The 16,172-nt window shown below is 34.5% G+C and overlaps 1 protein-coding gene across 1 annotated transcript in view; it reads left to right on the forward strand.

Annotated features, from left to right (window-relative positions):
• The window catches only part of BMP5 (bone morphogenetic protein 5), a 123,980-nt gene extending 108,073 nt beyond the window's left edge, over nucleotides 1-15,907 (forward strand). Inside the window, exons 5-7 of the mRNA XM_012780792.3 lie at nucleotides 6,885-6,961; nucleotides 8,709-8,819; nucleotides 12,261-15,907. Coding sequence (XP_012636246.1) covers nucleotides 6,885-6,961; nucleotides 8,709-8,819; nucleotides 12,261-12,410 — 338 coding nt within the window. The 3' untranslated portion in view covers nucleotides 12,411-15,907. The remainder of the gene's footprint in view (nucleotides 1-6,884; nucleotides 6,962-8,708; nucleotides 8,820-12,260) is intronic.
• The last annotated feature ends 265 nt before the right edge of the window (nucleotides 15,908-16,172 follow it).

The raw sequence follows: 16,172 nt of genomic DNA on the forward strand, positions 1-16,172 counted from the left end.
ATTTTTTTCAAAGGCTTGCCCGTATACATTAAAGCATTGTGTCTATTTTCAAGTCTCTCTCTAGAGAGACTCCACAGGGAGAATATATCTAGGAATGATTTCTTAGAAAATAATATTTATTCAATATTAAATAAACATGCATTATTGCCAGGCATAGTAATAACTACATGCTGATTAATGACAGATAGCACAGGGATCTTGCTTCTCATAAAAGCACTCCCGTAGACAATGGGAAAGACATGCACATGAGCAATTATAGAGAGATAATTCTATTAGAGTAGGTATAAGGACACTTGAGAATAGTAAAGATAGAGCGCTTAGAAGCACCAAAGCATGGCCAAAACCCCTTCATGATGGACTTATATGAGAAAGAATAGACATTTTCCAGAAATGGAGGCATGGATGAAACCATTTCAGATGTACGTGCACAGTTGTAAGGCATGGATGGCTGGGATCCTTATACGAGAGGAGTGTGATATCAGCTAGAAAATGATGCAGAGGCCAAATCATAAAGAGCAGGGTATGTGATGGCAAGGAGCTGTGATATCTTTGGGTAGGCAATCGGAAAAGGGAGAGGCAGAATCAGTTATGCCCTTTAAAACATTAAATTTGGCAGCAGATTGCAGGATGGGATGCCAACAAAGGAGATAGAAAGCTCAAATAATGATTAGGAGTCCAGTACAATACTCCAAGCAATGAGGAAAATGGACTGGAGAGAGGGGAAGTAGGAATGGAAACACATGGGCTGGGGCTAGCATTTGTTGGGTGTGGGGACAGATGAGACAGGACTCTGGAGAGGGGAGTGTCATGAATCAGTGGGACAGTTGGGAAAAGATATAGCTATGAGCCAAATTTTCAGATACAGCATGAGGCTGACAAAGGGCACGGGAAGCAAAGTAAGAGAAAAATACCAAGATGGAGCCTCTTGGAACAGCAACACTGTAAGTATAAGCCAAGGAGAAGAAGCAATTCCATAAAAGAGACCAAAGAATTATGGTCAGAGATGTTGGAGGGGAGCAGGGTTGGAAGTGTTATTTTAGGATTCAAGGTTACCAGCAGAGGACATTCAGGAAGTATGAGATAACCAAGAACACGAAGGGAGTTTAATAGGCTAGCTAGGCTAGAAAACTGAAATGGATCAATTTATGGGGCTCTGTAGGCCCATTGAATGTAGGATCTGAGATGGAAAGAAAGAAAATCAAGAAACTTGCTGCATTTTCAGGCCTGACCACTAGGTGAGTGATAATTCTGCTAACCAAAATAGCGAGCGTCAGAGAGTGTGAGGTCAGAAGTAGAAATAAATAGTGGGTAGGAGGTGTCTGGGGAACTGTCAGAGTCATCTGACAGGCAGTTAGGTTTGTAGATAGGTTTTATGTCAATGAGCTCCCAGGTAGGACATTAATTGTGTCATCCACATGCATACTTTGCTAAGCAGAATTATGCAAACACATCCGACATTTATTATTTTGTGGTCTCTTTGTGTCACACATTTGTATTGACACAAACTCAAAATTGGGTAGATATCCCTACACAAATAAATAACAGTAATTAAGACTTAGTTGTGCGTACATTTAAGTAATTAATTGAGTATGGAAGTTGTCAATTAAACTAGAATAGCGATAGCATTTTAAACCTTTTTCTGCATCTTTGGGTGGAATTGTTATTTGTTTTGGGGTCTATCATAGATTTCTCCACCCTCAAGGCCATATCAAAACTTACCTTATTATAGCACCATTCCTGCTTTTTCACCTCTCATACCTTCATTTTTTTTGTCATTTTCAATTTTCTATAAATAATTTAAGGTTTTCTGTTCTAATGCTGTAGGTGCCAACTTCCTTTTTCTCCTTTCCCCTTTGGGAACTAAGAGTGGGAAAGCTAATATCTCCTCTTTTGATTTGATACAGCAGTTTCTCACCATATTTGGCTCATTTAAGCTATTGTCACACTTACATTTTAAATTCTGTTTCTGATTTTTCTTCTCTAATATAGATATATCTATATGTCATATCCTAAAGAAGCTAATGCTATATTTTAAAGGAGAAGAAACCAATGTTGGTGATGGGGTTTTTCGGACTTGATTCTCTGATTCTTTACAATGAGGCTAGCCCATATTCATTTTTCTTTTCCGGGAACTAATGTGTAGACCATTAAAAGTCTAGGCAGATCTCAGAAATTTGTTTTTATTGATACATAATAATTGTAAATATTTATGGGATGCATGTGATATTTGAAATGTGTAGGGAAATGATATAGCTATGAGCCAGATTGTTAGATGCAACATGAGGTAGACAAATGCCACGGGAAGCAAAGTTATATATTTGATAGATGCATACAATGTGTAATGATCAAATCAGGGTAATTGGAATATCCAACACGTCAAATATTTATTATTTCTTTGTGTTGGTAATGTTCTTAATCTGCTCTTCTAGTTATTTTGAAATGTACAATAAATTACTGTTAACTACTATCATCCTACTGTGCTATCAAACTCTAGAACTTATTTCCTCTATCTTACTATATTTTTGTACCCATTAACCAACCTCTCTTTATCCCCCCATCCCCACTACCCTTCCAGCCTCTGGTAACTGTCTACTCTCTACCTCCATGAGATCAACTTTTTTTTAGCTCCCACATATGAGAATATATGATATTTGTCTTTCTCTGTTTGGTTTATTTCACTTAACATAGTGTCCTCTTGTTCCAGCCATGCTATAACTGACAGAATTTCATTTTTTATAGCTGAGTAATATTCCACTCTGTGTATGTATCATATTTTCTTTACTGATTCATCTACTGATAGACCCTTAGGTTACTTCCATGTCTTGTAAATAATACTGCAATAAACATGAGTATGCAATTATCTCTTTGATATACTGATTTCCTTTCTTTTGAATATATACACAGCTGTGGAATGGCTGAATCATATGGTAGATCTCTTTTTACTTTTTTTTTTTTTTTTAACAATCTCTATACTGTTTTCCATAGTGGTTGTGTGAATTTACATTCTCACCAGCAGTGTACTAGCATTCCCCTTTTTCCACATTCAGAATTTTTATATTTTTATATCACTTTTTTACCTCTATGTATTTTATTTTGTTTTTCATTATTTTATTATAAGACAATAATATTTTTAAATCAAACTAAAAATGATTAAATATAAACTCTTTCTAGAAATTGACCATAAAAGACTTGTATAAAATATTTAACAATATTTACTATATTTTGGCATTAGTTTCCCCATATATGTACCATTAAGAGACAAAACAGAAATGTTGTTTTTATAACATCTGCATGTGGCTGAGGCATGTTACTTTACTTTTCCTAGTGTTGACTGCAGCATCAGAACATTTTAGTAATTTATGCTATGACTCTTCATTTGGAGGCAGGTTCATCAACAGTAGAATTATGTCCATTTCATTTCAATGTCCTAAAAGCTGCCCATTGATATTTTAAAAGATATAAATTTAGTTTCCTGCCTTTCCTCCCACTGCTTACTCTGCCAACCATTTATAGTAAACCTGACTGCAGACTTTGCTAATTTGGGTACAACATTTACTTTACTCGGTATCCATTAATTTTTATTTCTGACAGAATAAGCATATGGTCCTAAATGCTCTATGAAATCAGACTCTTGGAGCCAGATCCTGTTATAAATTTCATTGCTTGTTACCTTTATGTGATGTTACATAATATACATCACTTAGCCTGCATAAAAAGCTACATAAGTAGAACAGATACGTTTTGACTTTTAAGTTTTATTTTCTTTCTTTTTTTTATAAACATGAAATTCAAATAATCATATATATAATTTATGACTTTTCATATACACTCATATGTGTTATTGGCTACAATGGTTTTATTCATACTTAATATTTTTAGTTAAGACAGAGATGAATGAATCAATATTTATTCCCATTATTATCTAGTGCAGGGGTCCACAAAGGGGGGCCCATGTCTGTACAGTCTATCACCTGTTTTTGTATGGCCCACTATGTAAGAATGGTGTTTACATTTTTTAATGTTTGAAAAAAAAAGAATATTATTATTTTGTAACATGTAGAAATCTCATGAGATTCAAATTTTAGTATCCACAAGTAAAATTTTATTAGAATGTAGACACACCCATGCACTTACATGTGGTCTATGACTACTTTCATGCTATGGCAGCAAAGTGAAGTCATTGCAAGGGAGACCATTGAGCCTAAAATATTTACTATCTGGCTCTTTAAAGAAAAGGTTTGCTAATTCCTAATCTAGTGCGTAGCTTATACTTTTTTTTTTTTTATTTTGAATATCAAGGAAGTTTATGAAATCAAACTGATACCCAAAATCAATTATTCCTTTTGCCTAAAAATGATACAGAGAATATTTTTTTCATGTTTACTGTTAAAGTACACTTGTACATTGCCGGAAGAAAGTTAAATCGGTGCTATTATTTAGACTGAGAAAGAAGTTTCCCTGAAGAACAAGAGTTCATAGACTCAAATAAATTCTCTTTCCTCCATTTTTCATTATCTATTTATTTAATTTGTTTTAATAAAGTTAATTGCACAGTAGGAATAAAACTGATCTAGAAATAAGAAAAATACCTTGAGTTCAAAATTTAACCATTATCTTGTTTTCTAGACTGACATCAGACAAATAATTATTTGAAGTAATTGTGAGAGGCAATGATGGGCCTGTTTGAGCGTTAATGTGGTACATTTTCATTAGAATTTGAAGATCATTAAACTGGGAGATGATACCAAACACAAATTTTCTTTGAAATAAATTCTCCTGCTCTTTCATTTTCTTTCTTTCGTATTTCATGTTAGAAACACGTGAAGCAGGTGAGCTTTTAGAATGTTTTGTAAAGTGTGAACAAACTCCAGAGAAGACACCAAAGAAAAATGATCTGTAAAGTCCTGTGTTTCTATAGCATTTTGCTTTATTCTAGATGCAAGATTGGGGTTCTGCATTGATACTTAATCCTTTTAAACAATTATAAAAAGTTAAGGGTATTTCAGATTACAGTCCAAAATATATAGTGAAAGTAATATAATTAATTTGCCTCAAATAATTTGTGGAACATTATGAGGAATTTGTTCATTAACTCCACAAATATTTTTTTTTTTTTTTTTTTGAGACAGAGTCTCACTTTGTTGCCCAGGCTAGAGTGAGTGCCATGGCGTCAGCCTGGCTCACAGCAACCTCAATCTCCTGGGCTCAGCGATCCTACTGCCTCAGCCTCCCGAGTAGCTAGGACTACAGGCATGCGCCACCATGCCCGGCTAATGTTTTGTATATATATATATTTTAGTTGGTCAATTAATTTCTTTCTATTTTTGGTAGAGACGGGGTCTCGCTCAGGCTGGTTTCGAACTCCTGACCTTGAGCGATCCGCCCGCCTCAGCCTCCCAAAGTGCTAGGATTACAGGCGTGAGCCACCGCGCCCGGCTAACTCCACAAATATTTATTGAGTGCCTATCATGTGCCAAACACTGTTCCTGGCACTTGGGGTACATCGGTGATTGAAACAGAGCCAAACAAGATCCTTGCCCACGTGGAGCTGGCATTATAGTGGGAGGAAACACACAAGAAGTGATGCATATCATAAATGAGCAAATGGTTAGCATTTCAAAAAATGATAAACGAAATGGGAAAAAAAGAACACGGTGAGAAATCAAGACTATCAGTGTGGGAATTACAATATTAAATAGGATAGCCAGTGAAAGCCTCTTTGAGAAGACGATGCATAGGCAAAGACTTGAAGATATAAAAATTAGCCATGTAGCTACCTGAGGAAGAGCATTTCAAAGACTGGTGAGAATAAAGGCCCTAGGTTGAGAGCAAGCCCAGCTGCATGCAAAACAGCAAGGTGGTGTTGTGGCCAGAGCAAGGTGAAGGAGCAGAAGAGTAATAAGAAATGAGTCAGAGAGGTAATGAGGCCAAATCAAATAGAGCCTTCCAACCACTGGGAGGATATTACACTCTTGGTGGTATGGGAGCCATAGCGGGACTTCTTGAAGGAGAGTGCCATCATTAAGTTTGTTGGTCCAAAGGTCCACTTGACTGCCTTCTTGTAGGTGCATCAAGGGAAGAAACAGGGAGAATAGCATTGAGGATATTGTGGTAATCCAGCTAGAGAGGATGGTGGCTTGGGCCAGGACCGTGATAGCAGCAGTGAGAACAGGTGGATTTCGGACCTATTGGAAGAGAGTGTGTGGGATTTCCTGGAAATTAGGGATTAGATTTCCCAGGAAATTAGGGATTTCCTGGAAATGTGGGATTAGATGTGGAAATGAAAGAGCAAAAAAGGAAAATTTTGATTCTCAGTTTTTTGTTTCCTGTTTTTGTTTTTTGGCTTGGGCAACTTCCATCAGTCAAGAATGGAAAAGTCTACAGATAGACACGTTTTGGGGGGATGATTAGAAACTCAGCTTGGAAAATCCTGAGTTTAAGATGTTTATTATTAACAAAATAAAATCAATGAAAACCCCCATGTCTGCCTCACAGAAGATGTTAAAAATATTTAATATATATATGTATATTAAATACCAGACTGTAGTGTGAATGAATAAATGAATTAACATTCATTGAGCAGCTAATACACAATCATTGGGCAGGCACCAGGCTGTGTCCTGTCATATACGTTATCTAACAGAACCTGTGTAAGAGTTTCATAAGGCAAATACCTTCATAAGATATTTTCTACATTTTAAAGAAGAAACTTAGGACAAGTGACAACTGAAATTCACATGGGGAATACGTGGCTCTAATTTAAACTCATATTCTATAACTTCAAATATAACCCTTTTTAAAAGATCTTATCAGGGATCTCACAAAAGGAATATTAGTACTTCTGATAAGCAACCAATTGTTTAAAATGTGATTTTTATCTTCAGATTATAACACAAGTGAACAAAAACAAGCCTGTAAGAAGCATGAACTCTATGTGAGTTTCCGGGATCTGGGATGGCAGGTAAGAATGTTCAGTCAACTTAGATGCTTTTTCTCTGCTTTATCATAGATCTTTGAAAATAACCCATAATCTTTGTCACCAATTTTTCCAATGCAATGCCTAATGATTTTTGATATGATCATTTAGTATATGGCTTAGCCACCTTATTTTCATTTCTCCATTATCCTTTCACCATGGAAGCATAATTAGTAAGTTTTACAGTCCAAAACAACTATACTGAAGAAGAAATATAACCCTATGCTATTTAGGAAGTGAATAAAGAGTTCCGTCGTTTAATGTTATTATAATAGAAAATTTGTTCATGTAGTACAAGCAACTGCATTCACCCCCTTAGGGTCCCAAATTATTGGTCTAGGAAATAGAACACTCAATTACAATGTCTCTGTCATGAGGTAGATGTACAGGCAAAAAAACTTTACTTGCTTAAAAATTGTATTGTTTAGATAATCTTCACAAATAGAATGAGGAGAAAAAATTTAACCAAAATAATTTTTAATGGCTCTATGTGGTGACAGTACAATTCATAATCACAAGGCTGTGGAAACAGCCCAAGTGCCCATCAATCCAAGAATGGATTAATAAAATGTGGTATATGTATACCATGGAGTACTATTCAGCTCTAAGAAACAATGGTGATATAGCACATCTTATATTTTCCTGGTTAGAGCTGGAACCCATACTACTAAGTGAAGTATCCCAAGAATGGAAAAACAAACACCACATATACTCACCAGCAAACTGGTATTAACTGAGCAGCACCTAAGTGGACACATAGGTACTACAGTAATTGGGTATTGGGCAGGTGGGAGGGGGGAGGGGGGTGGGTATATACATACATAATGAGTGAGATGTGCACCATCTGGGGGATGGTCACGCTGGAAACTCAGACTTGTGGGGGGAGGGAGGGAAAGGGCATTTTTTGAAACCTTAAAATTTGTACCCCCATAATATGCCAAAATAAAGAAAAAAAATGAAAATAAAAAGTTTTTAGATGTCTTCTAATATCCCATTGTAATAGATGCTTATGTATGAGCTATCTTATTGACAAATATTAAAATGTAAGTATGTAAGTATTTTCAAATTTAATGATAAACCTTCAATATGCATAATTTAATGATTTCTTAGATTTGTATCAAGTTTTATTTCTCTGGGGGAAAAAATCAAGGCAACAATTCCATGTGTCAATTTTTTAGCTTCCTAAAATTTTTCATGTATGGTTTTTAGGAATTTGCTCCAATTCATTTCATCTAAATAGACTATAAAGTTAATGCATGAACGGAAAGAAAAACAGCACATGGAACAAATATTAAAGCTTTTGGAGGTTGTCAGACTTCTAAAACCAGGAATGAGTTATTAAGAAGTAATGAGAATTATCTCAATTAAGTTTATTCTCCCTTTCCTTTCTGGTTCACTTGAACTTTCCAGAGTTCATCATTTCCTGTTTAAACATTATTGCAAATGCTATTTCATGATTATGCTTTTATTCATGAATACATGGATTAATATGTACTATGAATATCTTACATAGTAACCTCTTGAGAGAAATCAGAGAGGAGAATATCTTATGAAAATATTTATACTTTTTTTGTAAACTCTAACTTAAAATTAAATTAAAGGGTGTGGGGGAGGCTATCCTACCCTATTAGAATAACTGTTAGACCAAAAATGTAAACATTTTTGGATGAAATATATTTGAGTATTCTTTAAGAATTATTTTTATTTTTCTCTTGTTTTGTGTGCATTTTAGGACTGGATTATAGCACCAGAAGGATATGCTGCATTTTATTGTGACGGAGAATGTGCTTTTCCACTTAATGCCCATATGAATGCCACCAACCACGCCATAGTTCAGACTCTGGTATACGTTGCTTTTGGAAACGGCTTATATTGCAAGCACAGTATAAAGTTGTTTTAAAGGAAAGCATCTATTACAATTATCAGTTCATTATTTCCTCTTTTCAAACTTCTTTTTTAGAACTGAAATAACAATTATGGGTGTGGTTGGGAAATTCAGGCTGATTTAAAGAGCAATCCTGATTCTAGACTGGGGAAGGATTCAGCTAGGAAAATTGGAGTAATCACATGAAATGGTCATTCTGCAGTGATTTCTTCTCTACACAATATGACGAAGCACACAGGTTCCCAGGGGTGTTTTTCCAACCCAGCGATTCATTAGTAATTATTGCAAAAACATTGAATAATTGCTGTACAGAACTTCGTCTGAGGGCTGTTACTCTAATTCTTTTAGAATGTCCCATAACATACTTTGGTTTTATAAAAGTTCTTTAATGTAGTATACAAGTAGGAGACTAATTTCTATTTCTTGGTTATTGTTCTCCCCGACCCCTTCTTATTCTTTTCCTCCTGTAATCTTTAAAGTGGAAATTATCCTTCCTTATTTCCCTTCCATGCTCCCAGAATTTTAGCAGTGATTAATTATATAGTATCCTAAGCTTATTTTTATGAACAAGATAGTGGACAGTTGCCTTGATGGTCTCTAACTGGTTGTGCTGTATCTAATGAGCTTGCGAAAGCTCTTAGGAGTCTGGCATACCTTGTGTCGTGACTTACTGGTGTGCCAAAGGGACAATCTCTGGAAGACTCAGTGAGAGGCTGCTAGAAGGTATGCCAGACTATGTGGCATAATTCCAAATTAATGTTTGGATTAATATGGAAATGTTAATTTTTTGTATTTAGGAGGAAAGGGAGGGGATATATCACTTTAGAATCAAGATTTAATAATGGAAGTGGAGTTGTTTGGTCGCTGGCAGTAAGAGAAGAGTAGATACTGGAAAAAGCCATCTTTATGGGTGAGCTTGTTTATGAAAGAAAAAAAAAGAATTACTCTTTGAATTTGTGTGGACTTGACTCTCTAGAAGTTTGAGTTTTTTCCCATAATTTAAAATTTATAGCTGATGGAAGGAGTATCCTAGTTGCCTTCTGAATAAGAAATAAGAAATTTTATATATATATATCTATATCTATATATATATATCTATATCTAATACTTGAATGACTTGATGTTTTACTGGTACCTTTATTTACTTCCTAAGATACTACAAAATAGCTAGAAACCAAAAAGGCACATCTATGACAATTATTGTCCATTATGGCATGGACATTATTAAAGACTTTGGAAATAACCTTGAGGTAGAAAGAGAGAGACAAATATGCATTTTGATAGGTAGTCATTTATATATGTTCTTTTTATTGGTCCTTAACCAATGAGATTACCTGCTTCACTGCCTTATACCAGATATACAATAAGTTCCTAGCGGGATTTTAAGGTCTGATATTCCTTTATCTTTGTTGTCTGTAAATATAAGCATTTCTTGATATGGGATAGCGCTTTTGTGGTGATGAGAAGGAGGTAGGCTCTGCAAGGGTGGGTTATATTTGAACTTCCAGCAGAATAAAGACTCTCTAAGAAGTTCAGCTTTCCTTCTTGTTTATGAGAAATCACATTACCATGAAAGCTTATCAGATAGAAAGGTATAGTGCTGTTTCATCCATGGAAGGACTCTTCATAATCACTATCTTTCTGTAGGATCACAGAGGAACAACTTCTATTAGCTTATAGAATAATGTCACTTAGTTTCTCACAAAGTTCTTTGCCTCTTTTCATGGTCATTTCAATGACGAAGAAAGCAGACTTTTGCTTTCTTAGATATGTATCTAATGTATTAAAGGGTCCCTCAGGCTAAGCAATGCTTACTTATTGAAAAATACCTTTTTTCAAATACTGCCTCCCCTCCACTTTTCTTTCTTTTTTTTTTTTATTTTCTTATAAATATATAATTACATGTTGCCAGCTCTTATGACTGTAGTCTAGCAGGCAGTGTCGAAGAACAAACATTTAAAAAAAAAAATGTGACATGAACTTGGAACAAGACACGCTGCTCTGCCTCTCCGTCCCGGGATGTCGGACATAAGTCATTACAAAACTGGAGCGCGCATGGGAAGCTTGATGCTTTTTTTTTTTTCCTGGCATTATGCACGCTCTACGTTTGTTCTGCAAAGGACATGGAACAAGAAGACAGGCATGTTTGTTGTTAAAGGAAAGCATGTTTGTGACTAATATATTCGAGAAACCATTCAAGAACAATCCATTTTCTGTAAGGCTGCCAAGGCCATTAAAACAGGGGGTTATCAATCATGTACGTGCGGGTCATGGAAGATAAAGCTGATGAGGGACACAAGCTGCATCTGAAATTTGTAGAAACTATCCAACTTTTACTTTTGTGAGGTCTTAGGAAATTTCAAGTTCATGTCACATCACCTCATTTTTCCTGCTGTTTCTGTCCACATGCAGGGCCCCTATATCATTTCAGCCAGAACGTTGTGCAGCCAAAACTCTAAGAGGCTGTATTTACTTTTTGTAGATCCCGTAAGACTCATCAATAGGACTTCCCATAAACTCCTTTGAGGGAAGGGCCAGAGTACGTGGGTAGAAAAAGGGGGAACTGTACTCCGGTTCCTTGCTCAATTATTGCAAATCATAAGCAGACTGGCAGACTGATCAAAATGCCCCTTAATTTAAGCATTTCACTTGTCATATACAACCACCTTTCTAGACTTTTGGGGAGATGGATATTCGATTTATAAAATATCTAGACTCTTTGCTTCTGATTTAGTGTAGCCTGCTTTTTGGCACTTGTGAAGGAGTGGGCAAGGGAAAAAGAAAATAAAAGGATACTGAACTGCAGCCAATCTGGTAAAATAAATTCAATGGAGAAGAGTTGAAATCATTGCTTTAAAGCAAGGATTGGATTATACCTGGATTTTATTTTATGATGACTTTTATGCTTCCTTTACCATGGAAAATTAAGAGGTGGCATATTTACGGTTTATTGTTTAATTATCCTTTTAAAAGGTAAATCTTAGATCCCAATTCTTCTGCAGTCCAACTGTCTATCTTTACTGATTTGTACTTATAACTTCCATATTGCTCATGATGTAAATAGATATAGCCATTTCAACTAAAAGCAGTTCATGTTCTTCCCCCAGGAAAATTTCCACTGAATATTCCATAGAGAGACTTTTCCTTATTTGGTGAAATATTTTTCAGGGACCCAACACATAATTAGAACTTCTGGGTTGGTTCTGGGTGTTAATGCGTAAGAATACATCCTTCACCACCAGTCCCCATCCACCCCAGTCATCAAACATAAATAGGAGAAGGGTCCTCTGCTTAAGAGCGGGCCTGGTTGTGAATGTTAAAACAACATAGTATTATAAAGCTGCAAACAAAATGTTTATTCTATTTCTTAAAAGATCAAAACATGTTTTTCTTTTCCAGGTTCATCTGATGTTTCCTGACCATGTACCAAAGCCTTGTTGTGCTCCAACTAAATTAAACGCCATCTCTGTTCTGTACTTTGACGACAGCGCCAATGTCATTTTGAAAAAATACAGAAATATGGTAGTGCGCTCATGTGGCTGCCACTAATATTAAATAATATCGATAATAACAAACAGATCTGTATTAAGGTTTATGACTACAATAAAAAGCATACTTTCAGACAAAAGGGGAATTTTCTAAAATTAGTTTGGCTCATTTCATCTCCTTCCCTATGTACAATATAATGTATATAGTCATTTTTATTTATTTAAAGGTATATATTCTTTTTTTGTTGATGCTTTATCAATAAAATCTACTTTATGGTCCACTATGTTACACAGTAAATCACCCAGTCTAATTCTGAATGGGAAATGCTGAGTTCGATTCAATTCCATTTCAACATTTTTTCTAATACAATTTTTATATAATATTCTGAGATTAGACAGAACTCCTTTGATCATTCGATATTGTTGAAGGAAATTGAATATGTTTATTTATACTGTGCCAGTGAAAACCATGATAGGCTATTTATTTAAAAATAAAACTTAAAAAAAATAACAATCCAAACAAAAATTGGTGGATAAACACAATTCTTCTTTTAGAAGTTTCTGCTTCATTAGATAAAGTGAAATGTTGAACTAGATTTGAATAAATAAATGGTAGGCAGAACACAGAAGCTAAAAGATTGGACATAATTGTTACAAATGTTTGCTTTAACAGAACTGGTGTAACTGTAGGAGCATGTTTCTTTTTGGCTTGTGGATTGTAGACTTTGCAAAGAGCTCAAAGATTCAAGAATTCTGTGGAGACAGGCTTGAGCCTGTGTCTATAACTTTCCAATTTAACACTAAAAAATTGTAGTACAACCTTCTTACCTCAAATAAATCATGTCTGCCTATTATCTAGAACACTACTGCTACAGATTTTTTTTTTTCAGATTTAAAAGCCTAGTCCAAAATAAAGAAAAATTTGCATGTGCTCCACTTTCCTCCCCACAGACACTGCATGCATAAAATGTACCAGAGCAGAAGATGCCGACAGAGCCATTTTCGTTAGCTCACCTTTATGACTGAGTTTGCTGATTGATGTTATGCAAGGGGTTTTATTTGGGGCACTGAAACTAAACTGGAGGAAATTACCAAAAATCCCAGGATGGCTTTCAGAGAATTGCCATTTCTTAAGAACAGCTGAAATCCATTTTTCATATCTTTGAGAATGAGCTCAATGAAAACCTTATTTTGTAAAGGGATTTTATAAACCTTCCTCCAAGAACAAATAATTCTAAACGGGAAGGTTCTGGTGTGTGTCTGTGTGTGTGTGTGCATGCATGTTCTTCCCTCTGAAATTAATTTATTTTTCTCTCCGTTTTAATGGCTTCTAAGGCCTTTCTTTAACACACACTGACTTTTTGGAGAATGACCTTTAGATTGGTAAGTTGTTATTTATGGTGGCTCTATGGTTAGGCTTATTTACAGTTTGTCTAGAATATTCCTAAAGCACCATTTATTAATCCCATTTTTTGATTTTTCAAACAAAACGTATATCAGACATGGCTTCGAAAATGTTATGGGTTTGTTTGTAATTCAGGTATATTGCAATATTTTAAAATACAGTTTATCTTAAAGAAAATTTGACAATATAACGGGATACATTAAGTAATATATTTTTAATTAATAGTGTACCATTGAGAGAATAAGAAATGGAAGTCTATTATATTATTCTTTAAATATGCTGTTTAAATATATTTCTATATTTTAAAATATATTGAATTTGGAATGCTAGTTTCTGCTGTTCTTCTTGATTTGGTTCTTTATTTAAAAGGAATACAAAATGTAAGTACATCGTAAATTGAAACTATGAGAATATTTATCGAATGTAAAATGTTTGTTGATTACATGATTCTTTATGTTGTTTTAATTGCCAAAACTGTTTTTTGTATTGTTAATAATTAAGTCACTATTAAATGTATAATGCAACAATCCACGAATTAAGGATTTCCTTAATCTGTTCAAACAACAAAGAAATTTTAAAAAGAGCAAAAAATAATTAGGATGGGAAATACTTTATTTGTTCTTTTTCATATAAGAAGGGAGATAATTGACATCAGTGTTTTTACATTTTCTGAAATTATATATATATGCACATATACTCATTATTTTTAAATAACTATTACAGTAAAATCTTAGTATTACTTTGGTAATATGTAAGCTATTACTAGAAATCAGAATAATTTGGCCTGTTTTAATAAGCTTTAATTGAGATTCTTAGCTAGTTAATGTATAGGCTTTTTTGTTTCTGTATTTTTAATTTTTCTGCTTATGTTTGTTTTTACTTTGTAAAGTGGCCCTCATCCTTTTTGGAAGTAGAAGGGTTTATACCATAAATAACTCAAGTTCTTTAAAACTAAGGCAAAAAGAAACAGTCTACACTGATAAAGAAATAAAGAAAATCCAAAATTATTTTTTTCTCAAGAACTGTCATTTTCTAATCCTTGTATCACCATCATCAAATCCAAGCCAGAGTCTATTGGCTACTTTACAGTCTGGCAAATAGCATCTCCCAAGACATTTACAATGAATAATTAGCTTATGCCGCAGTTCCATTCAAGGCAGAAGAAATCCTTGTTTCAGAACACAAGTAACTGTCTCATAGCCATTCATTCAAATGCTCAGTCCATCATGCAAATACCATCTTAGAGTACCTGTTTTTCTGTTTTCCCTTTCATATGTATGTGTGTGTGTGTGTGTGTATATATATATATATATACATATATATATATATATATTGGCCTAGAATTTTATAAAAGTTAGAAGTAAAGATGCTTTTGCTGATAAAGCATATACATCATTGGTATACATGTGTACATCTGTGTTTTATCAAGTTTAGTTAAGATCATAATTGAAGAGAAAGCATGAAAAAAATCAATGTCAGTGCTTATTCTTATTTAGGTAGAAAATGACATTATATCCAAGCTAGCAATTTTGAAAATAGAAAATTTTCTGCAAAAATAACAAAGTCTATTGTGATATTTGTTAAAGGCTGTATGAAAGACCAGGATTTCAAAGAAAGGAGAATCAGGTTAGATATAGCATTTAAAAATTGCAATGAAATCTCAGAAAATTAAAAATATATAATATCACTTTTGCACCTAAGTTTGAACTTCTCTGAGGCAGTTAGCCTACAATGAATTCTGAAAGGTCAATGTTTATACACAATGAAGAGAGGACAGGCAGTTTGCACTACAGCCTCATGCCTCCACCAGTCTGGAAACAGGACCTAACCTGATGGTTTAGTGAGGTGTGAACAATATTTTTTCTTTTCAATTCATTGTGGACACTCCTCCATAGTGAAATATAGTAGAACCTACTTAAAAAGCAGGATTGTGTTTATTTTCTTGCAGGTACCTACAGAAAAAATTCAGAGCAGGAGAACAATTCTCTGACTTCAGACATAATGACAATAAGATAGCTTAGACTATATACAACTATACTTTCTTCAATAAAATATACATGCACATATACACACACAACATATGCACATATATATATATATACGCACACACATACTTTAAAAAATGCATTCTAAGATTGAAAAGAAAAAGAAAAGAAATTGTCAAAGGCAAGGAAAAAAGCTACAAAAGCCAGAGTATACAGGTCCAGGGGAGAAAGTGAATACTGAGCTCACAGGCTACTTTAGGAGAATCTTCTGATTCCTAGTGGCCTCAAGCTTTGGTTTCAATAACCATGTGCTAGGAGTAGGAGACAAAGCCTTAGATCTATACAGGGCAAGAGTTCACGTCCGAGACCTCTACATTAATCAGGAAATCAAGAAGGATCAGACAACAAGGAAGTTTGTCTTGGCTCTTGTTTG

This window comes from Microcebus murinus, chromosome 5, assembly GCF_040939455.1.
Source record: "Microcebus murinus isolate Inina chromosome 5, M.murinus_Inina_mat1.0, whole genome shotgun sequence".
Classification (NCBI taxonomy): domain Eukaryota; kingdom Metazoa; phylum Chordata; class Mammalia; order Primates; family Cheirogaleidae; genus Microcebus; species Microcebus murinus.